Source organism: Argentina silus, assembly GCF_951799395.1.
Source record: "Argentina silus genome assembly, chromosome: 22".
Taxonomy (NCBI): Eukaryota; Metazoa; Chordata; class Actinopteri; order Argentiniformes; family Argentinidae; genus Argentina; species Argentina silus.
In genome coordinates this window covers 11,742,473-11,766,771 of record NC_139676.1, presented here as the reverse complement: position 1 = coordinate 11,766,771, position 24,299 = coordinate 11,742,473, and the positions used below count along the sequence as shown (strand labels likewise).

Here is a 24,299-nt window from a genome sequence, read left to right as displayed (position 1 = left end):
CAGTGATTCTTATTTTACTTGAACACGTATCGTTTTCACTTGTGCAATCCTGAGAGAGAGAGAAATCTGGACTAGATCTTTTATACAAAAAGAGGGTATTGTTTACCTAATACAAAGATTGGGGAAAAACTACTGACGCATAGCCATTGGCTTTAGCTTCCATCAATCATCTTCCACAGCACCTCACACAATGCTTGCTCAACACATTTCAGATTTGGAGCCACGCCTGGCAGTTGTGTGATTCGCTTTGACCAACTGATGACAAACACTTTACTCAGTAGGTTAACGTCCATGAAGGCCAGGTTTGAGTCGTTGTTATTCCAGGCTTATGCGCTATGCGCAATGGCCTGGGGGCGACAAAAATGACAATATGAAACAACCAACCACAACAAAAAAAACTTTTATATAAAACTTTTATATGGACATTCAATAACAAAATAGCATAATGGCAGTCAAGGGATATAGACACGACAGAGGGCAATAGAGGACAGTCACTTTCATTGGAAACCATTGAGAATATGAAGAATGGCCTTAGATATAATACAAGGACATGAAAGCTCAGACAGGGACTGAAATTGCCCAATGTTTTCTCATCTCGGGGGCATCCATTTTGTTTCTGTCAACAAACAGGCCTGTGATCTTCTTCGCTGCATTAGCATAAAAGGGCTAGCTGACTAGCATTCTCAATGGGGATTAGTGGTAAAGACTGCTGCAATCGAGTGCTGCTGCAGAGTCAAATCTCAAAAGACAGAAAATCATGCAAAACAGGGCACTCAAACTAGTTACTGGTCACCCATGCATAGAGATAGAACATAATAGAACATATAGATAGAATGCTCTATTCTCAATGCACCCATGCTGGTTACTCATGCCTTTTCATTGGTTCAACACGTTGTCAATCATTTATACACTCCAATCATTTATGCTCTGCTATTCTCAAGTTGGTAACCATGGAGCAGAGGGCATTGTATATGTGTTCTTCAGCAATTCGTGTTTCAATCCACTTCAGTTTGCAATACATAAAGATCACAAATTCAAAGAACTTAACAAATTGAACTAAACAGCACAGATATCAACCAAATAACAAATGACCATGAAGGAGCCAAAGACCTCTGTTGATATCCTTGTTAGACTGCACACTGAGAAGAGTTGTACACACAGGCAGTGATACAAAACGAAAAGAAAATGGAAAGGAGTGAGAAGAGAAAACATGACTTCGCAGCATTTGAAATATTGTTTTGTTAACCGCTTTGAAACATTTATCATTGTACAAACGATAACACTTAGGCCTACAACCTTTTTGTATCTCCATATGCCTTTCATTAACTTTCTAAACACAGCTGGTTATGGTAACGACTATTCGGTCAAAGTGGTGCTACCATAACATAGTCCTCTGTTGCTCCGTTGGTGGAGCATGGCGTTAACAACGCTTAGGTTGAGGGTTTGATTCCCGCTGGGACCATATATACTGAAACATGTATGCACTCGTTGCAATGTAAGTCGCTTTGGATAAAAGCGTCAGCTAAATGGCATGTGTATTCTTCCCGTAAACCTGGAGAAACCACAGGGGTCCTCTTCACATCTGTACAACGCCAACTGCCATATTTCAGCATTGAAATGTTTTAAATGTAAGGTATGTTTTAAAGTATTTTCTTCACCTACTAAAAAATAAGTGACTGGCTTCATCAGTTAAGAAGTGCCTTGCCGTTATTCATTCTAAAGGCCTCTGTCTACTGTAAACTAAACTTTGGACAAATTGCGAGGCCCAAAATGTTTTGCCTTTGTCCTGTAGACATTGAAATACTTCTCAATCTGATGCTAGGCTACTCTGCCATGACCGTCTTCTCCAAAGCCTCGACTGTTTGTCAGTTTATTCAGTTGGGAGAATGAGTTTTGTAGTGTCACACATGTTCCTAGTTGTTCTCACTTAGTAACCACTCAAGTATTCCCTCTGCCCAGGAAGACGACAACACAAAAAACAAAAACATTTTCCAAAAAGTTGAATGCATGAAATGAAAATGTTCACCATACTTTAGAAGGAACTACAACTTTTACAGATAGAAAAATATAACATGAGCTAAAGTAACAAAAAAAAACAGACAGCACTTAGGATTATCAAAGATAATAATAACAATAACAACAACATGATAATATATTTATACACATGAGCAAAACTGTGCTTTCTACAAATCTTTGGAACCAAAACAAAAACAAAACAACTACATTCGGAAATAGAGTATAAGGATATAGAAATATGCACAATAGTATGGTATTTTGCATTAAATATTTACTATTGATTGACGGTATCTTTCTCTTTCATGTTGACAGCATCTCACCTACAATGGTCAACTCAGCTATTCTCAGGAAGACTGTACGTAATGTTAACTTGCTCCACTACAGAATGAGCAAGTGAGGGGTAATCATATCCAAATAATAAATCTCTACCTTACATTATCAAAGGAATACAAACTGAGTTTATCCTAGGTTTCTGGTTTATTTTAACGGTTGTCATCGTGACGTAACCTAACATCGACTATGACATCAAAAGATGACTTCTACCTCTTGTTGTAGTAGTAGTAGTAATGTGTAGTGAGAGTTGTTTTGAGTGGTCTGGTGTCGTGTATTGTATAGTGTAGGCTCGATTAAATGTGTGATAGGATGTTGTGCATTGGTAGTCAAGTGTTGTATAGTGGTGTGTAGTGTAGGGAAATTGTGTAGTGGTGCCCACCGTAGTGAATGGCTTTACAGGAATATTATTCCACACTGCTCTCCTAGCCCCTTGACGCACTGTTGCTAAGGAAGTGGGCACTGTTGCTAAGGAAGTGGAAACTATGACGCTATGTGTGCTCAGAGAACCAAAACAGCCATGTCAACGCTGTGTAGTTGAAACTAACAATTAAAATGGCATTCGCCAATAACCAGCAATAATAATAATAATAATAATAATAATTTGGTAACTTTTTTCTTACTAAACTAATTTCTTTGCATATTGTAACAATTTAATTAAAGGTTAATTAAATTTAAAGGTTCACCATTTCCACAGACTAAGAAAACTTGAGGTAAGGTACAACTATAATAATCCTCCTCTTTTCTCAGTTTTAAGCGAGTAATTCCTATAGTGTTACAAAACATCAGCCCATCTCCCCCAACCACTTTAAATGTTGTCCCGCTCTCTCTTTTTCTCTCTCTCTGCAACAGTTCAGTCCTTTCTTCACCCCACAAGAGGAAAATGTGGTAAAATCCTCCAGCTGCTTATTTCACCTCAGTGTAAGCAACTTGTCTTTCAGTTCCAAAATGAATTTGGGGCTGTTTTGGTGTGGTTTCCCGCTCTTTCGGTTGACACTAGTTGTGTAGCCAGTAGTCACAGTTCTTCCATAACTGGGTTCCTCCATTTTGTATGTATGGTTTGTGTACATGCCATGTTGCACATTGGGCTCTTTTACGTGTGGTGGTGGGGTAGGGTGGAGGCGCTGTTTCAGTGCTACGTTGTTCGTACACCAGTTACATGATATGTTCTGGGGGGACGTTGTGGCTCCATTCCGTGTCTTGTGCTGCTGAGAACGACGTGGGAGTAACAGGGGAATATAATACAGCCGTGCAATGGATCGGATCAAGCGGCCATTTTGGTTCAAACAAAGTCTTTTTTTTTTTTTTTGTTGGGAGGCCATCCACCAGTCTATAGAATAGCATTCCTTTTTTTTGAAGCGTACATAAGAAAGAGGGACTGTGAGGGATTGGTTTTGAAATTTTGTTGACGCAGTAGGTAGGGCTACACACTCCGTAAACCGGCTGCAGTCCCCCTCCTGGGCAGCAGAGGGAGCTCTTTCAGAGAGTCTTCAAAGGAAGAGTGGGGAGCTCCAGGAAAGTGTGGTCGGTGTCTTTAGTAGGGGGCAAATCTACTGTACCCTCCTCTGTACAGAGTAGCCTATGGAAGAAGGAAGAAGAGATGAGAACAGGGATTACCATGAACAACAAGCTTCATTATATTTATTGATTGTGTATTTAATCAGATGCAATCACATTGACATTGAGATACATACATAGGATCATAACACTATCTTTTGTGGGCACAGAGTTATATCCTAGAGAAGGCACATGCTATCTTTCACAGCACATTTAGGGGGAGTGCTCTCTCTAGTGTCCATAACTCTATGGTTAGGCTATGAACAGATGAATGGTCTTCAGTACATATGGTCCCAGCGGGAATCGAACCTACAACCTACGCGTTGTTCGCGCCATGCTCCATCAACTGTGCCACAGAGGACCACATGCTGTCTTTTACAGCACATTTAGGAGGAGTGCTCTCTCTAGTGTCTATAACTCTATGCTCTCGCTACGAACAGACGGGTGGTCTTACCATAGCTCCTACACCGTAGGCTGCAGCTGTGGCTGGGGTGAGGGCACCGTGGTAGGGGTCCGCTGTGTACACCCGTCCATAGCTGATGAACAGAAAGGGGAAAAGGTCACGTTAGACGAGGTCTTATCTTGCCAATAAATCTAATTGAACTATTGACATCCATGGGGCTCGTCTTAAATGTGACAAATACAATATCTAAAGTGTCCAAGTAGGGTAACATCAGCTAAACGGCATATATTATATGGCTACATGGCATATATTATAACTTAAAGTTATAGTTGTGGTAGGCCAACTAGTTACAGTAAATCCAATAATATTAAAAAGTACTAGTCAGTGTATATTCCGTCCAGGAAGTGGCCCATCCCATGCCTAGTTCTTAGCGCACTAACCCAACAAATGCCATGTAGCTGACGCTTTTATCCAAAGCGACTTGCATTGCTGTGAGTGCATACATTTTTCAGTATATATGGTCCCAGCGGGAATCAAACCCACAACCTAAGCGTTGTTAGCGGCATGCTCTACCAGCTGAGCCACAGAGGACACTGACCTGTCACTGTAGGCGGCTGCCGCTGCCGCCGCCGCTGTTGCGGGACTCGCTACTGCCGTTGGCTGAGCATAACGATATGCTGCATAGCCACCCTGTGAGAGAGAGAGAAGGGGGGAGGGAGAGAGGGAGACAGAGAGAGAGAGGGAGAGGGAGAGAGAGAGGGAGAGGGAGAGAGAGAGAGAGAGAGAGGGAGAGAGAGGGAGAGAGAGAGATAGGCAGAGACAGGCAGAGAGAGAAGGGGAGAGAGGAAGAGAGAGATAGAGAAAGAAAGAAAGGAGACAATGAAAGAAAGAAAGAAAGAAAGACTTGTTAGTCATTCTTCCATCATCCGTCCTCCAGCCCCAGAAGTGACAACCTAGTGAAACTCTAGGTCACACACAGTGAGAAGACCAGCAGAGGAGAGACGAGGGATTAACAAGCAGACTGGCAACAACAGATCGTCCAGTGCAACACGGCATTCAAAGGGATGTAGCTGGCTGAGGCTCGTCCCCGAGTGCGTCTCCCTCCATGACAAACAAAATACACCATGGCCACGTCATCTTCGCCAGTAGCCATGTTGTATTATAGCGCCTGTGCACGAAAAAGTGCAAATCTTTTTAGCGTTTGTTAATTTGTGTTTTCTTTTTGTTTGACATGGAGGAAGAGATGAACGGAGACGGGGGGGGGGGGGGGAGAGTGTGACCCCACCCCACCCACCTCCTCCTCAAAAAACACGCAGTTAATTAAAGAAAGAGGGCGATGATCCGGTGATTGGGTCATTATTCGTTTTATGTGCAATGATGGACAGATGAACACACAGACTGGAAGAGGACACAGACAGACAATCAGCCAATCCGATTAAAGGGGAGGGGACACATACACACTCGCATGGCCAATAGATAACCAATCATTAACGGATCAGCATGCATTCCCAAACTCAGAACCGAGGCCACACATCCCTACGGTAACGGAAAACACACACACACACACACACACACCACTGCACACTGCATTCTACCCTACGATCAGTCACATGACCAAACCCGGCAGCATTCAGGAACACACGCCTGTTGCCATGGGGAGCGGGTAGGGAGACAGCAGGAAGGGGGAGGAGGATAGAAAGAGGGGGAAAGGGGGGTATAGGACGGAGAGATGGAGGGTATAGGAGGGGGTGAGGGGAGCGGGAATGGGGAGCAATATAGAGAGAAAGGAAAAGGGGAGGATAGGGAGGGATGGAGGGAGGGAGGGAGGGAAGGAGGGATGGAGGGATGAGGAGAGGAAGGTACGCGAGGACCAAGAATGGATCTAAAAGGGACGGTAGTAAGAGTGTAGGAAGGAAGGATGATGGGGATGATCAAGAGAGGGGGCGAGGGAGAGATGGTAGTCATAAAGAAGGAGAGGAGGAAGAAGAGGAAGAGGAGGAGGAGCAGGTTTTAAGTTGTGTCAGCATGCCGACATTGATTCCGTTAGCATGCCAGAGGTGAAACAGATATAGGGAGATAACGGGAAGGGGTCCCAATGACTCAATTAAATACTTGTACTGGCTGTCCAAGGTGTCTCTAGAACCCTCCGCAGAGCTGTCGTTAAGCTCCGTTGGCTGCTACTCTCAACTCTCATGGACAACGTTTGCTGTGACAGTTGGTAATACTTAGCGCTACACGCCTGAGGGCCTTTATAACTACTTCATTACAACTACATAAGCACTGCTTTATCTGAATGCATTTCCATTGGTAGCTGAATGTACACCTGTATTATCAACAAAACGTCTGTGTTGGTTAGTGTATGGTGTACCGTCATCATACCAAACATTCCCTCTGCTGAAGACAGATCGTTTATATCCATTTATGGTCTCATTAAGTTGTCAAATTGTCATCTAATTTCTATAATCACGACTAATCCCTTTAACTCCCCCTTCCGCAACTCCACCCATGTCAGATTCCAGTGCGTTAGTAGAGAGACAGAGAAGGCATTTCAATCTCAGATGGTGTCGTTATCCAGCAGCAGTGACAGCAGCAGCAGCAGCACAAGTCATTGGAGAACGAGTAGGATGCACACTGGGCGTTCACACAGTCAACCCTACCTGGGACAATCTGCCACTAATGTCCTGAAACACTATTCTACAGAGAGAACAGAAACAGCTATTGTCAACCTGGTCTCACACACACACACACACACACACACACACACACACACACACACAGGTACACGTAGACACACACACACACACACACACACAGTGCACACTGCACACTGCACACACACACACACACACACACCACAGAGTCAAAACACATAGAGCAGTCTATTCATGACTGTATAGAACTTCTATGGGGGTTTGTAGTACAGAATATTGCTTGTTCGACTGCTCCTTATATCTATGTGTGCCTGTGTATCCGTACATGGGTCTGTTTATCAATGTCATGTTCTTAGCAGGTGTGATGATGAAGGTTCATCCATGAAACAATGGAAAAATGTAAAACTATCGCGAAAAAAAGTGATCTATACCACACACAATTACACAGCTCTATGGATTCAGTCCACACGCGCTCATACACACACTTGAAAACACTCGCAGACCGGGAGAAAAAAAAAGGGGGAGGGGGGGGGGGGGGGGGCGGGTGGAAGCAAGAGACCGGAGGAGAGAGGAGGTATACTTACATAGAGGTCTGCAGCACCATAAAAGCCATCCTGATACATCACGCTAAAGAGAGAGGAGGAGGAGGAGGAGGAGAGGAAAGAAAAGGAGGGAGAGGGAACGAAGAAAGAAAGGATGGAATGAAGAAAGGAGGTGGTGGTGGTGGTGGTGGTGTTGGTGGAGTGGAGGATATGAAGATGGAGGACAGCGCCACCATGTGGGCATTACAAGAAGATAGAAGAGAGAGAGAGAGAAGAAGGAGGGAAGAAGAGGGTGGAGGAACAGTGGCAAACAGGGTGTAAGAGAGAGAGAGAGAAAGAGAGAGGAGAGGAGAGGAGAGAAAAAGGGTGAGAGGTTATTACACACCGTGCAGCATGCAAGGTAAAATACCACTTCTTTTGTTTGGGGAAACATTTCACTGAAAGTGACTCAATTAGCATTTCCTCAGTGCTACAACTCTACCAGCAGAGGTGCAGGTAGATGTATACACATTGTGGCAGACATACGGAACCGTCTAATGCTATTATCATATCATATGTGCATTTAACAGACACTTTTATCTTCTAGTACAGTGCGAGAGAATTTGTTTTTTGTATATATGGTCCCAGCGGGAGTTGACCCCACAACCTACGCGTTGCTAGCCCCGTGCTCTGGGCCACACAGGACCATAATGACCTATAAGGTCATTCTATTGTGTGTGTGTGTGTACTGTAGTAGTCCAGAGAGGAACAGATTTATGTTGAAGAAATCATACAGGAAGTAATGTGGGTACAAGGAAATGGTATTTCAGTGCAGCACAAAACCAATGCAATTAATTCAAGTGGATTTGTTATAAATAAAATAAAAAACACTCAGGCAACATGCAGTGCATAATAACAGTCATGAAGAATTTGAATGTGTGTGTGTGTGTGTGTGTGCGTGTGGTTATGTGTGTGTGTGTGTGTGTGTGTGTGTGTGTGTGTGTGTGTGTGGTATCTTACCCAGGGTAGGCGGGGATGGCTTGCTGTGGCATGGCTGCCCTGACAGCGCTGTAGACCGGCCGGCCACGACCCCGGAGGTGAGCGCCGCGGAAGGCTGCTGCTGCTGCCGAGGAGGCAGCTGAAGCAGCCGCAGGGTACGGAAAGCCTGGGACTGAGAGAGAGAGAGGGGGGGGCGGAGAGAGAGGGGGGAGGGAGAGGGAGAGAGGGAGAGAGGGGGGGCAGAGAGAGGGGTGAGGGAGGGGGGGGGGGGGAAAGAAAGGGGGGTGGGAGGAAGAGATAGAGGGGGAGGGAGAGAGAGAGAGGGTGTGGGGGAGGGAGAAAGAGAAAGGGGGGAGGGAGAGAGCGAGAGAGAGGGTGTCGGGGGAGGGAGAGAGAAACAGGAGGGGAGAGAGAGAGAGAGAGAGGGTGTGGGGGGAGGGGGAGGGAGAGAGTGGAGAAAAGGCTTACAGTCACTTCACATAAAATGGACCATCAAGTCTGATTATGATAGACGGTTGGAACTCCACTGAGGAGTCCAGTGGTGGCAGGCTCTGGTACTAATCTCTAACTCCTGCTGAAGCTAACTCACCTGTGTACAGTTCTGGGCTGTACATGGCTTGAACCATCGGACTCAATTTCCATCCTGCTGCACCACCAATAGACAAGAGAGAGGAATCTGTGAATGTGTATATTCATTGTAGAGGGAAAGAAAACAAATGACAGGTCATTACTTTGGTCACAGACGCTGAAATTACGTGAGATTTTTTTAATGTACTTTGATTGTAACGCAACTACACAGTGGCTGTATGTGTAACTAACGTCCTACAAGCTGAGAAATAGTGGTTTAGAGTGTTACCATAGGGCAGGGCAGCGAGACCCTCTCCGTTCGAGTATGGGGTGACCATCTTCTTATTGGTCATCACCCTGGCGGTGGCATTGTTGACCTGAGTACCACAGACAGGTCAAAGGTCAATACAACACAACCAAAGGTTAAATGAAACCAAAGGGGCACGCGCATATACACGCACGCACGCACGCACACCCGCAAGCACACGCACACACACGCGCACGCACGCCCGCACGCACACACACACACACACACACACACAAATGTGCTCCTGCATACCAAAACCACATTATGCAGACAACAACATAAGTACAACAAACAGGATCTATTCTATACTATATTCTATAAAGACAATATCTACGACTAGCCATGCTAGCCACAACTTAGGATAGATAAGAGACAGAGAAATGTGAAGTTTGTACAATCCGTTTATAAGTCTGCTTAACTGTGTGTCATATGAATTGTAACATGATGGTAGTATTTACACGTTGGCATGGGGTTAATTGTACTGATGCGTTGTGATGGTGTTTGGTGCATGCATTTAAAAAGGGAAAAGATGTTTAAAACAAGGAACTTGGTGAGTATCGAGGCAGCTTTGCACACGTACACAATCATTTGACCGTTGACACACAAAGAACAAAACAAAACAAACATTTCAGATTGAGAGCATTCAAAAGAAATCCAAGACCATTCCATTGCTACCTTCAAAAAGAGGGGAAACAGAAGGTGAAGTAAGCGGCAAGATTCGTCTGTTGAACACGATGCAAAGAAATCATCACTTGAAAGAGTTCATACAAAAATTACACACAGCCAATAAAGAGCGCATCACATGACCAGAGGTGAGCAAAACCAGCCAATCAGCAAGCATCAGATGCAGCATATAGACCAATCAAAACATGTTTTTGCAGCCCTCCCAATCAAATACACATCATACAGAGAGAGGAGGGGAAGGGAGAGACAGAGAGAGAGAGAGGGATGCAGGAAGGAAGAAGAGCCAGTCCACATTAAAAGATATGGGAACACATAAATGATGGAGGGAGAGAGAGAGAGAGAGAAAGAGAGAAAGAGAGAGAAAGTGATCAATCCATCCACATGTGCAATCCGATTTATAAACAAACAAAAAAAATATCAAGATGCGAAACAAACACACAAAAAAAACGTCTTTGACCGTTCGCCTATGTACATATATCAGATCTAATACATGAGCAGGAATAGAGAGAGGTACAGGATACCACAGAGAGAGAGACAGAGAGAGAGACAGAGAGAGAGAGAGAGAGAGAGAGAGAGAGAGAGAGAGAGAGAGACAGAGAGAGAGAGAGAGACAGGTAGAGGGAAAGAGAGGATGGGGGGATGCAAATATCATTCCTCAAAAAACAAAAACAAAACAAAAAAATCAAACCATGACTGTGAAACACTGCCAGGCATTCCAATTCAGTGTCACACACTAGAGGCCTAGAAGCAGACACCACCATAGCACACCATCCAAAACCAAACTAACCAAAACAGAAGAGACGCCTTATATAAAAAAATAATAATAAAGTCTGACGGCGACATAATTGAACGGTGATAAGTCTGTTCAATGTCAGAGGTGCAAACTGGTACTGTTTTCTCTATTCGTGGTTGGTCTCCTGGCCCTGTTTTATCCGATACGTGTACTGAACACACTTTGACAATGTGCCTACGTCCCCTACAGGTCATTAGCATATCACCAAACGTATAACTTCACATTTGTTTGAATGTTAATGTAGTGGAGGTGATTTGGAAACACGCTCCCGTGATGAGGTAGCCCTGCAATAGACATGTGGCCTTGAGACCTCGAGGATGTCCTCTTGGCCTAATGGTAGACACGCCACGTAAACAAAAGCTACCCTGTCCTCAGGCTACTTTCCTACAGTGACTACATGACAAGATTCCAAAAAATCTTCTATAGTAGTAGTAGACTATTTAGGCTGTGTGAGGATGTCTACACTAACATATCATTGAGAATGCATGGCCAATACATAGCTTCATCCTATGTAGTATGTTAATTTGGATATTGGAACATAACCCTAGTTAAGTCTTGTCAACAACGCAGACCTCTACGGGTCGAACGTACTGTACCACTCATGCTTCAACATGCCATATTCTAACAGTGTTTCAAATGAAATACTGAAATAATGCAGTCCACTCGCGGGTTCCGCTGTTACACAACACTGATAGGTGGCACAGTATGGTATCATACAAATGACGAGAAAGTCAACCATGCAGGAAATACCTCTTACGCTAAATGCAGTTAGAGAAGTGATTGGAATTAATGCATAAAGTGGTAGTCAAAGTTGTTGCACTTGCAGATGCAGATGCGCAGGTCTATTAGGTTATAGAAAGTGGCCGAAATGGCATGCGGTCAATGGCTCTGTCATAATCAACACCTTATTCGCTACATCCCCCCCCCAATCAATCAATCACAGGACAGCCAATCAGATCCTTTCAAATCAAGCCCTGTTTGTTCCTAACATTCTTTTTGTTTGTGTGTTGAGTGCAGTTTTTATCTTTACTGGCTGATGGGGGGGTGGGGGTCATTCAAAGATGATGCCATGTGTACACAACTTACCATCACCGGGGAAACGGCGTGAGGACACGAGAGCGGTTACCGTGGAGACTGACAACAACAACAACATACAAAAATCATCAGGGAAATAGAGAAAATATAGATAAGAAAAAAAAAAGAAAAAAAAAAATGATGAACCAAAAAAAAAAAAAGAAAAAAGAAAAAAAAAACAACGAGGTAATGAAAGGCACCCCCCACCCGGAGGTACAGAGGAAATTATGTCATGTGACAGGTGACAGTTCAAGGGTCAACCATCTCAGAGTGGTCAAAGACTAAAATAACGCTGACCTCTTGATTTAAACTATGTATACAGTAGATGAGAAAGCACATACAGGCACATGGTAAAAACCGGATATGTAACACAAAGCACTGTGGATAATGTAGTATCATGCTACACATGGAAGACAGAGAGATGGTGTACTATTTAGGGATCAACCTAACCTGGGTCAGAAAATGTACTGCCCAAGTTTTTTTTTTTAATCTTTAGACGTCTTAATCTTAATCTGACTGTCATTACTTAACCAATCTTAATATTTAACTAAATACTCAAATTAAGTACACTTAAGAAGGAAATGGGATAGAAAGATAAGGGGATGGACAGCACAAATGCAGGTGGATATGAAGGGAGAGACAAACAGGGGAGGAGGGACAGACAGACTGGTATGGAGAGAGGGAAAGAGTGGGGAGAGAGAGAGAGAGAGAGAGAGTTGGAGCAGAACAGAAAAAGGGAAAAAGGAGAGGAAGAGGACAGAGCATCACCATTCTCTTCACTCGTTCATTGCCATACTCTCTTCCTCCCCTCTCTCTCCCTCTCTCTCTCTCTCTCCTCCCCCACATGCCACTCACACGCCCACGTGTGTGCGACACATCCACACCACAGAGGAGGGAGCAGAACACTTGAGGTCATGCAGAAAGAAGCACAGTAGCAAAAAAATGATTCCAAATCGAGAGCCAAGGCAATGGCAAAGCATGAGCTGTCGTTTTAATCAAGATCTTTTTTTTATTTTTTTTATTTCACACTGTCATGCAGACAACAAAGACAAACAAAGCATCAATTAAATTCCGTAGAATTGTGAATTATAAAAAAAAAAAAAAAAAAAAATGTAGATGGAGGGTGATTGTGATAAGATGTCGGTAACAGATATGAGAGCCGGTTGAATTTCAATTCAATCAATTCAGAAAGTAAATTGAAATGACAAAATTGAAATCCAATCGACCCAGTTGAGTGAATAATGCAATAGTCTTAATAATGCAACCTATCTATGTGGGTAATGCGCCTGTAATTATACACCCTCCACTCGATGATTCGAAAATGAATGCAGATCAACACATTTCACCACCACACTCCCAAGGTCAGCCTCATTCCCAAATCTGCCCCTGCAGGTAAACACGCCCCATGCAACTTGATCTAAAAACATACAGAGCAACCAAACTACTCAAAGAATGTGCAATGACAACCAAACACTCTAGCGTCAACACATCATAGGGTCTTGAGGGGGAGGAGTGGGTCAATATCGATCTACATCACCTGACCAGAAATGTATACAAGATACAGTAGAGTAAATCACCCATGCAAGACTAGCCAACCACAAGTACAAGCAAGCACGCTTTGTCAGAACAAAATAAGCAAAAATGGAGGGGGGGGGGGGGGGGGGGTGGAGTGAACCCCCCAAATAGTGAACACGACCAAAAATGACCAATCGAACCAACGGGCCCCTCTCTGATCATGAACGAGGGAGTGATGATGGCGAAAATCAAAGGGGTGCAGATAAAACAAAAATACTCCATCCTGCATGCCGTGTCGTAAGCCGGCGTCAGGACCGCCACACTGAAAGTGTCTTGTATTGCCCCTGTGCAGCACGTTTCCATTGGTCATGCCCATTCTATTGCCCCCACCACCCAGCATGCTTCGCAGTCCAGACCCACAGAGCTCAAGAGAAAAGGTGCAATGTCATTGGTCGTCAAACAAACAAACAAACAAAAAAAAAAAAAAAAACAAGGAAGTGACATAAAAACCATAAGACCCGTGCGTGCATCTTTCTGTGAGGCACCGCCGCGCGCGCCATGCTTTAGTGAAGCCAAGGAGATTATAAACACAGACACACAAACAGACAAACAACAACCATTTCAGACGGACCGACCGGAGCGGAGCACGACAGTAGCCTCATTCTTACACCGTTGAACATGGGGAGAACTGAGGAAAAATGGCCGCCGTTTTAAAGGGGAATAAATTACCTCAATTTTGCGCCCCTCCACCAGAGTGCCGTGGAGCCGCTCTCTGGCCTTCTCTGCGTCTGGGCCTGTCTCAAACGTCACAAAACCAAAGCCCTAGAGGGGAGGAGGGGAGGGGGAGGGGGATGGAAAGCGAGGGGGCAGAGGAGTGAGAAAAGGAGATAGGATTAGAACAGTTGGATGAGGTAGACATAGCTTACATTCTCTATGTACATACTGTGCAGTAGAACTGCATATTTATAAAGAGTATATATAAAATACATATATGTGCATATTTCATTTCCTACCTTAGATCCTCTCTCATTGAATATGATCTCCACGTCAAGGATCTTTCCAAATTGCTGTAAAAAAAAAAAAAAAAAAAGGGAAAATAAAGAATTACTCAATGCATTCATACGTAACACACAAATACTGCACCACAACTGCAATACAACTTTTCAACACAGGGTGTCAGAGTTGTTCCACAACTACCGGGTGGCATAAATCCGCCCATGGTGCCCTTTATGTGCTCAGTCTTAATCCTCCATATCTTCCCTGGCTCTCAGATATTTTCCCTGCCCTATGTTGGGACTTGAATAGGCAAACTAAGCTGATCTGCTGTGACTCCCCACAGCACAGGGGTGGTGGATAGGGAGAAAGGGGAACATTCTAGGGCAATATTCTAATGCTTCATACCCCAAACATCTGTCGAAGGTCGGGGTCTCGGAAGCGGAAAGGTATGTTGGAGACGTGGAGGCGTTTGGGGGTCCCCTTGTCGTCGTCCCCGCTGCTCCCGCCACCTCCCCCACCTCCTGTGCCCACACCGGACTGTCCATCAATCTGTGAGGACCCATCCGTCTGCTGGGGGTTAGAGGGAGAGAGAGAGAGAGAGACAGAGAGCGAGCGAGAGAGAGAGGCGAGAGAGAGAGCGAGAGTGAGAGCGAGCGAGACGGAGAAAAGTCGGATTAATACACATTCATCTATTCACGCCTTCCTCATTCATGGAGTGAATCGAATCAAGCTGGCCCTGCGAAAGCTACTCAAATAAACCCTAAACCCGACACTCACTTGGGTGGTTAAGCTGTTGGGGGCGTTTGTCTGGTTGTTAGCGGCAGCTCCGGCCTCCACCGGCCCCTGCACGGCCCCCGCTGTGTACAGGCTGCCCCCGTACTCCAGGGCCAGGCCGTTCTGGGGGGGCGGGGGTGGAGGAGGGGGGAAGGTAGAGAAGGGTGGGGGCACCAGGCCCTCCTGACCACCGGCAGTATCCTGAGAGCCCTGAGAGAGAGAGGGATGAAGGGAGTGGACTTAAGTAACTGGTTGGCTGAATCTCCACAGTATCCTTTACTGTATGAGAGAGCCCAAGAGCATCACCAGGCCAGGGTAAGACCACTTTCCCAAGAGGTGCAGTCTAAAAGTCTTAGAGTCACGGATATTATATTTCCATCCCCCACCGTGTGTGTGTGTGTGTGTGTGTGTGTGCGCGTGCGTGTGTGTCTCCTGTCTCCCATAAAATATTCACTACAGTCCCATCTATTATTGAGGGTCAGTAGCCTCCATGCATAGCGCGCAGCACAATGGCGAGCGTCTGACGCCCACACACACACACACATACACTCACAAAACGCCTCTCCACACACAAACTCCTGACACGCAAACACCCACACCACTAAACGCTCACAAAGACCAACTGTTAGAGAACGGCCTGTCCAGTAATCCAAGGCTCACCAGCCCCCAAAATACACACACACACACACAGACACACACACACGCTACTGTGCATTCCAAGCCCACAGGCAGAGTGGCATCGCTACCCTAAATGGTAATAGTTAAGAGTGCTGAATGAGCTGAGACAGACAGACGGACAGAGGAGAGGAGAGGAGAGGAGGAGAGAGAAAAGGGGGGATGGGGTCCGGACAGGGAGCAGAGAGGTGAAGACCAAGAGAAGAAGGACAGCTGGTCACTGATCCATGAATGTTCTCCGAACACAGCACAATGCTGCATGTATGTTAATCATATTGATATTGATATGACTACACAGGCCTAGCGAATCTAATAACTATTGATCGTGATGTCATTGACTTATTCCAACGCGCTGTTGGCTGCATATGCACTGTACGAAAGGTGTACAAAGTTCATCATTGTCATCATTAATTCTGAAAAATGAACAGTCAAGCCTGTGTGTGTGTGTGTGTGTGTGTGTGTGTGTGTGTGTGTGTGTGTGTGTACACAATGGAGGTGAGTGAGTGATGGGGTCTCAGCGTTGCTCCTGCAGCGTGCTACAATAGATGGGCCTCCCTGAGGGAGCGTTAGGAGTGTGTGTATGCCATCTGTCTCTCTGAGCCCCTGACCTTTCTCTGCCTCGCACCTGTGACTAGGAGCCAATCCTGGGTCAGCTCAATACTGTAAGATAGAAATAGGAACACTAGACTTGCTAGCCTGGGTCAGCTCAATACTGTAAGATAGAAATAGGAACAGTAGACTTGCTAGCCTGGATCAGCTCAATACTGTAAGATAGAAATAGGAACTGTAGACTTGCTAGCCTGGGTCAGCTCAATACTGTAACCGAAATAGGAACAGTAGACTTGCTAGCCTGGATCAGCTCAATACTGTAAGATAGAAATAGGAACACTAGACTTGCTAGCCTGGATCAGCTCAATACTGTAACAGAAATAGGAACAGTAGACTTGCTAGCCTGGATCAGCTCAATACTGTAAGATAGAAATAGGAACACTAGACTTGCTAGCCTGGGTCAGCTCAATACTGTAACCGAAATAGGAACTGTAGACTTGCTAGCCTGGGTCAGCTCAATACTGTAAGATAGAAATAGGAACAGTAGACTTGCTAGCCTGGGTCAGCTCAATACTGTAAGATAGAAATAGGAACAGTAGACTTGCTATCCTGGGTCAGCTCAATACTGTAACAGAATTAGGAACAGTAGACTTGCTAGCCTGGATCAGCTCAATACTGTAACAGAAATAGGAACAGTAGACTTGCTAGCCAGAGTCAGCTCAATATTGTAATAACGAAGAAACAGAAGAACTAGAAGAGCTAGCATAGCTCCAGATCTCTATATACTTTGGCCTGGTCCTCTGGGCAATCATACATGTCTAGCAGTAGCAGGGGGAAGGTGGACAAACCTGGCTCAGGTCAACACTGTAAAACAGAAATAGAAAAAAAATGACGCAAGCTAGCCTAGTCCCTAAACTGTAGGTGCTTCAGCCAAGTCCCCCGGCTACCGCTGTCAGGCCTGACGTGTGTCATACACGTACGTCATGTCAGTAGCCGTCATGTATGTAGTCATATGTCATGTATGCTGTCATGTATGTAGTCATGCATGTCACATATGAAGTCATGTGCTGTATGTTGTCATGTATGTCGTGTGTGTAGTCTTGTATGAAGTCGTGTGTGTAATCATGTATGAAGTCGTGTGTGTGTAGTCATGTATGAAATTGTGTGTAGTCATGTATGTAGTCTTGTATGTGGTCATGTAGTAGTCAGATAAGTCGGCTGAAGCCCATAGAGATCTGGAGCCATGTCATGTTCGGGAGGGAAGGTGGTCAAACACTGGGTCAACTCGATTCTGTAAAACACAAAACGACAAAAGGCTCGGGGACAGTAGGGTGACTGTTTATTGTAAACATTGCGGGTCGAGCAAAAATCACAAACGAGAGAAGCATTTTTAGGAGGTAGCATCAGTGTTTACCGATTGGCCTTTTCAGAATGTATCTCCAATACGGGTCATGTTCCACCTGTTACCATGTCAACGGGGAAAGCATCAACAAAAATAGTTTTGCGTGTGTTCCGCGCCGCCCTGTCAGGCTTGCCTTGTTATTTTGCTTTTTCGCTAACTGTGAGTTGCCTCGTCATCCACTCTGGATAAGAGCATCTGCTGAATAAATACATATTGATGGAGTGACGGGGGGAATGAGAGAGAAAGCGAGAGAGAGAGAGAGAGAGAGAGAGAGAGAGAGAAAGGAGAGACAGAAGGGAGAGAAAAAAAGAGAGAGTTCTTGTCACTCTGATGTCCTGTAGACAGATGTGTGTCACGCTTTGTGTCAGCAGTGTGTGTGTGTGTGTGTGTGTGTGTGTGTGTGTGTGTGTGTGTGTGTCCCTCTCGTTGTGTAACCTTATGCGTTCAGAATCAGCAGAGCCTGTGATTCAGTGCAGTAGCTGGTTTACTTTCGGTTCAGTTAGCACTGGCTAGTGGGTCTGAGGAGCCCTGTTATAAAATGCCCTCGTCTGCAGCAGTAGTGGTGTCACTGCTAGGAGATCACTGCTAAGCGCTAGGCGCTAACTAGGCCAGAACTTGGGCCATTTCACATGAATAATGACTTTTCAGGTTATCCTGGCCCAATGCCATTAGTCTATATAGCCTGACTGTAAATTGCTGGAGTATGGAAAATATGGTTCAGTCTCTGAAGGCCTTCTGGGGGATTCTTCTGTGCTACGGATGCATTCATTTACATTTTTTACATTTATGGCATTTAGCAGACACCTTTATCCAAAGCGACTTACAACAAATACATTTGACTAAGTAAGTGAATCATCTATCCATCAGTCATCATGAGAAAAATTCATTTATGCTAGGACCTGGGGCTATTGGCAGTCACAATGCTGGAATAATTTATTTTATTTATTTATATACAAGGGGTTGCATTGCGTGGTTATAAACAGCGCAGATAAACAGTTATGGGAAATGTTTATGATATGTTTGCAGCATAAAAATGAGCAGTGTGTGGAGGATTGAGGCTCCCCTCTTGTTAAATTATTCCATATTAAGTGCCCCCCCCCCCCCCCCCCCCACCCCCACTCTCCTTCCTCCCTCTCTTTCCCTCTCCTCCTGCTGCTGTTCTGCCTTTCCTCCCCCTTTCTTTTTACGCTTCATAAAATCCAGACGGGACCCTTGCATCCGTCCCGCCCCCCCATGTGTCAATCAACCTCACTGCCTCATAGCAACAGGGGATTAACTTGCACAGAAGCCCCTCCCACTCCCCTTGTCTTCATCTCCTTATAGGGTAACATGTGTGCTTGTCAATTCGCCCCTCCCACTTCACCCCCCCCCCCCCCCCATCCATCTCCTTGTAGGGTCTTATGAATGCTCCAGATCCCCCCCCAAAGCCACATTAACACGCGCATGCACACGCACCCACACCCACACACACACATACGCGCAAAACCAATGATTTCCCCTGTCATCTCACCACAAGCAGTAGTAATGGTCCACTAGGCTGCAATGCACCTCTTTAATGAAAGGTACACATTAATAACAAAGATGGCAGACGTTATCTGTCGACTGCAGGTCAATATTGCCTTTACAAGTTGTGCCACAAGTCAACGTACGCCCGGGTCCGTACAAACACATGCAGGTGAACACACACAGAGGACTCGGGGAGGTGTATTTACACAACACTGACACTCCTCTTCTTCATGCATGGGCTTTGACCATGAAACTAGTTCATCTTGTTCAAAAGGCAGGGAGGCCGTGCCGAATGACAACATGACACTCAGCCGGCTCTCTCATGTCAACATGGTTCTAATATGTGTACACATGACGGGCTGATGACAGTACCGCTGTCTCAGGAGCAGCAGCCATTCCTGACATCACACGCATAATATGACCTCTTTTTAGAGAGAACAACATCTGACTGAATCAAAGCAAATCCTCCGGCACTGCAGATGCAAATGGGAATTCAAAATAGAACTCTGCGAGGCTAATTTCAAACGCCTCCATTGTGAAAGACTTGCGGGGATGAATCGGATTCCATTAATACTTGTTTCAAGTGTGGCGTAAGCTCCGCGCTTCACACTTTACCGTGCACAGCGTACGCTTTCCGACACTTCGCTGTTACCAACAGCCTTTTATCAATGAATGAGTCATACTCCTACTGTCATGGCAACAAGACGTATAGACTCGAGGAGAAAGGGACCGAATCACAATCAATAATGGGCCTGTGCAGAAAATCAAGATTATGTGTGATTACTATGAACTTTGACCTGCTTGTGCATGCAAGCGTTTCTTAGTGAGAGAGAGAGAGAGAGTGAGTGTGTGTGTGTGTGTGTGTGTGTGTGTGTGTGTGTGTGTGTGTGTGTGCGCCTGGTGCACCAGGTAGGCGCCTCTCCCATGCCTTAGGGCACACGCTTGGGTGGGGCTCTGCAAATATTTCTCTTCTTTTTTCTCCTTCTCTCCTTCTTTTCTTCTCTCTCTCTCTCTGTGCTAGGCTAGCACTATTAGCATAAAAGCCACTATATGCATATAAAGCAGAGCCTATCATGTAGTCCTTAGTTGTACTTACCCGTAGAAATTCCCCCATTGAAATCCACATTACTGCCAAGTCAGCTTTCCAAACCCGATATTGCGTCACTGAACAAACTAGCTTTATCCTGTGACCTATCTTCTCATCTCACTACTACGGAGATATGGATAGGACTCTCTCTGTGTGTCCACATTCTCTCCGTCAGCTCACCTTACGTTTCCTTCCCATGGCTATGGGCCTTTCCCTGCTAAACGAGGGTGGGCTCTCACCTATAAATTCAATATAAATTCTCCTGCTTTCTCACTCTCTTTTTTTTCCCCCATCCCCCTCTTTCTGGGGCTCTTAAGGAAAACATTGAGATAACAGCTGCCAGGGCCCCAGGGAGAAACGGGGGGGGGAGGAGGAGGGAGAAAGGAGGTCAAACAGTAAAGAGAGCAGGATTCCAAGGTACAGCTGAAAGAGAAGTACACACGCAAGCGCAGGCAGGCAGGATGACACGCTGGTGGAGCACTCTGACAGCGCCACTGTCTCACACTGACTGAAATAAAATGATATGAGCATTACTCTGTGTGCACACTGCGACAGCTGTGTGTGTGTGTGCGTGTGTGTGTGTGTGTGTGTGGTGACAGAGAGATTAGAGTGAGAGGGGGTGTCGGTTGAGAAGAAACAGAGAGGGAGAGTGTAACAACTGTTCTGGGGGGGGGGGGGGGGGGGGGGCACCTGTCCCTTTCGCTCAAAGGACAGAGGGACATACAGGGACAGCTGCGGGGACAATAAGGAATTTCTTTACCTCCTTCTCTTCCCCCTATTCCCTACACTGCTGCTTCGCATTTTACCCAAACACATGCCTAAAGGGTTTAGCTGATATACAATGTGAGGCACAGGCCTGTACTTAGCCATCCACAACACACACACACACATCCCTTTCCAGGTTGAATAGAATTATATAAAAAAAAGGCACACTTAAATATACTCTGAATACACATATATAATGAATGATACATCTATGGCAGAGTACAAATGTCCTTAATGCAGCTGCTACGTCCTGTACAGTCGCCCAGGGCATTCGGCAGATGCCATGACAATAGAGTTTACAGCAGCCCTGCTCCGTGGCCACACACCACATCATAACACAGATAGAATCTCCTCTCTCCTGCGCCCCCTCAGACAACACAGCCCCCGTGTTCACATCGTGTTTCTATTAAATCACTCCTGAGCGTTGACGGGGCGGAAATGCATGTAGGAAATGACCCCGCCGGACCGCTGGAGGAAAGGGGTCATACATAGCCCTGTTCTCTTTCACGCCGAGTTAACAATTGAAGCTCAAAGACAGTCACGTCTGTTTGACGCTGTTCAAACGTCAGATCTATGACATGGCATGTAAACACCGTGGCTGAACCACGCCGGGAGGTGAAAGAGAAGATATCAAGAGATATTAAAGGTAGAAACTCACCGACAACACGGAAGGATAATACAGTCCCATCATTGTATGTGTGCAAGAAGCCAATTGTTGTCTCTCTCTCTCTCTCTCTCTCTCTCTCTCTCTCTCTCTCTCTCTCTCTCCTTTCCTCCTCTCGCTCTCTCTCTCTATCCAAGCTTGTGTCACCTCTCCGGCTCACTCTCTCCTGTCTCTATCTTCACAGATTCAAAATCTCCCTCTCTCTTCTCTCGCTCCCTCGCTCGCTCGCTCCCTGCGTATACCGTGCCAATCCCCCCCCCCTCCCCACCTCCTCTGCTCCCTCTGTCCCTGTCACTCTCTCCGCTCGCTCTCTTTTTTCTCTCTCTCTCTCCCGTTCCTTTCTTTTCCTCTCTACCCCCAGCCTTCTGTTTCGCTGTTGTGCCCTTGCCTGCTCATCTCTCTCTCTCTCACTCTCTCTCACTCTCTCTATCTATTTGTCTCTCTCTCTCTCTCTATTTCTCTCTCTCTCAACGCGTATCTCCTCTAGTCTCTTCTCCTCCTCCACCCCTCTCTCACCCAGATAGCCTGATGCTCCCTCAGCCCATCTCTGCCCCTCCCTCCTTTCCCTCTGTCACACCTGCAAACTTTCCCCTCCTCCTCCTCCTCCTCCTCCTCCTCCTTCCCTCCCGTGTCGCAGTCCCTCCCTCCCCCTGTTCTCTTTTGCTCCATGTAGGTGAGTTAACTGGGGCTGCTGGCACCACTGGGATAGAAACAGAAGCTCTCTTCCTCTCTCTCTCTCCCTCCCTCCCTCCCTCCCCCTATCTCTCCCTGTGTTTTCTCACACTCCTTCACAGCTGCCTCTCTCAAGGCTCTTCCTCTCCACCACAGAAAGCCTTTGATGTGTGTCCCTGTCATGCTGTCATTGACAGTTTAACACCTCACCATTTGGAGGAGGAGGAGGACGAGCTATTTGTTGCCTTGCCTGTCCTCTTGTCTGTCTTTTTCTTTTTTTTGTTGTTGCTGTGACTCCAGAGAGAGACAGAAAGGTGAATTCACACTTAACGTCCCTCACGTCCTGAGGGTCCCCTGAGGTCCAGCTGCTTTCTCCCATATGGCTCAAGTCAAGGAAAGACTGGAATCTGGACAGTGTCATCATCCACGATATTTTCTTTGTTAAAAACGGTCATTCAAATAATTCAAACTTCTCAAAGTTTTGATTACGAAACTCCACCATATTTGTTTTTCCGTTGTCCCTCATTGCTGAACACAGAGGCACACAAGGGTCAGTCTGAATATACAAAGCTACTATTCTACAGTTACTAATATATCTATATCTATCTATCTATATCTATATCTATATCTATAGCATATACATATATATAGCATTTATATACACATACACACACACAGCCGACTGTACGTATGACTTATGGCAGACCGACAGTGGAAAGTTAAAGAGATAATGGTCAGTGGGATGGATCCCTAGAGAGCGGGGGATGACGGGATTACAGACAGAGCATGGAGGATGAATAGAGGATGATCTAGGGATTAACCACACAGACTAAACCGTCTAATAACACAATCAGCTGCTAATACACCCCCCATGTAAGCAGAGTTGATACATACGGTACACACACGCACACACAGACGCTTACACGCACACACACACGTACACGCACACACACGTACAGACACACACAGACAGATGCTTACACGCGCACACACACACACGTACAGACACACACACACACAGATGCTTAGAGGCACACACGCGTACAGGCACACACAGATGCTTACACGCGCACACACGCGTGTACACGCTCACACAGATGCTTACACGCACACACACAGATGCTTAGAGGCACACGCACACACAAACGGGATTATGCATTGCGCCCTGTGTGCTTTTGTCATACGGGCTCTGTGGAGCAGACACAAACAGGAATAACATGTAGGGATATGTCAGTGAGTGTCCCTACAAGCAATTTAAGTGTTTTCGAAATAGAAAATGGAGATATTGAATCCAGCAGGAAATCCTAATCAATAGCATATCTCTGTCCATCCAAAACAAATACAGAAGACACTGTCCAGCCAGTGTCGCAAGACAGAAATGTAAGTTTCATAGATATTAATTTCTCATATTACAGGGAGAAATTGGATAGTAAAATAAAACTTAAAGTGAAACTGAGATGTCCAATTTCAACATCATAAATGAAGAGAAACCAAATAAAAGAGGAAACTATGGGTTTTGTGGCGAGTCTGCCGATTCCTCCTATGAGAAATCATAATCTACATCACCACCTTGTGGTTTGAAGAGTTGAAAAGAAAATCATAATCTTAGAAAGAGTCCATATATGGAGGACGACAATGGAGGAGATATGTTTAATAGAAAGATGTAATGAGGATATATACATATATATCATTCACAATGTCCAACACTCAAAATACAAAATATTTTAAAAAGATGGTAGTTTTACCTGACTGTGAGGTGGGTATCCATGGTAACCAAGGGTGAGGGGGTCAT

At 45.4% G+C, this 24,299-nt stretch overlaps 1 protein-coding gene across 3 annotated transcripts in view; it reads right to left on the bottom strand.

The window, feature by feature from the left end:
* Positions 1–384: 384 nt before the first annotated feature.
* The window catches only part of rbfox2 (RNA binding fox-1 homolog 2), a 31,209-nt gene continuing 7,294 nt past the window's right edge, over positions 385–24,299 (bottom strand). The window contains exons 2-13 of one of the 3 annotated variants that reach the window (XM_083694226.1): positions 24,253–24,299; positions 15,191–15,397; positions 14,819–14,983; positions 14,431–14,484; positions 14,147–14,239; positions 9,334–9,421; positions 9,067–9,153; positions 8,499–8,649; positions 7,542–7,584; positions 4,905–4,996; positions 4,358–4,439; positions 385–3,925 (exon numbers count right to left, since the gene is read on the bottom strand). The exon at positions 24,253–24,299 is cut by the window's right edge and continues 4 nt beyond it. In XM_083694226.1, coding sequence (XP_083550352.1) covers positions 3,881–3,925; positions 4,358–4,439; positions 4,905–4,996; positions 7,542–7,584; positions 8,499–8,649; positions 9,067–9,153; positions 9,334–9,421; positions 14,147–14,239; positions 14,431–14,484; positions 14,819–14,983; positions 15,191–15,397; positions 24,253–24,299 — 1,154 coding nt within the window. In that variant the 3' untranslated portion in view covers positions 385–3,880. Of the gene's footprint in view, positions 3,926–4,357; positions 4,440–4,904; positions 4,997–6,963; positions 7,001–7,541; positions 7,585–8,498; positions 8,650–9,066; positions 9,154–9,333; positions 9,422–14,146; positions 14,240–14,430; positions 14,485–14,818; positions 14,984–15,190; positions 15,398–21,829; positions 22,322–24,252 lie in introns of those variants that run through there. The other 2 variants (XM_083694227.1, XM_083694228.1) reach the window with 2 other exon arrangements.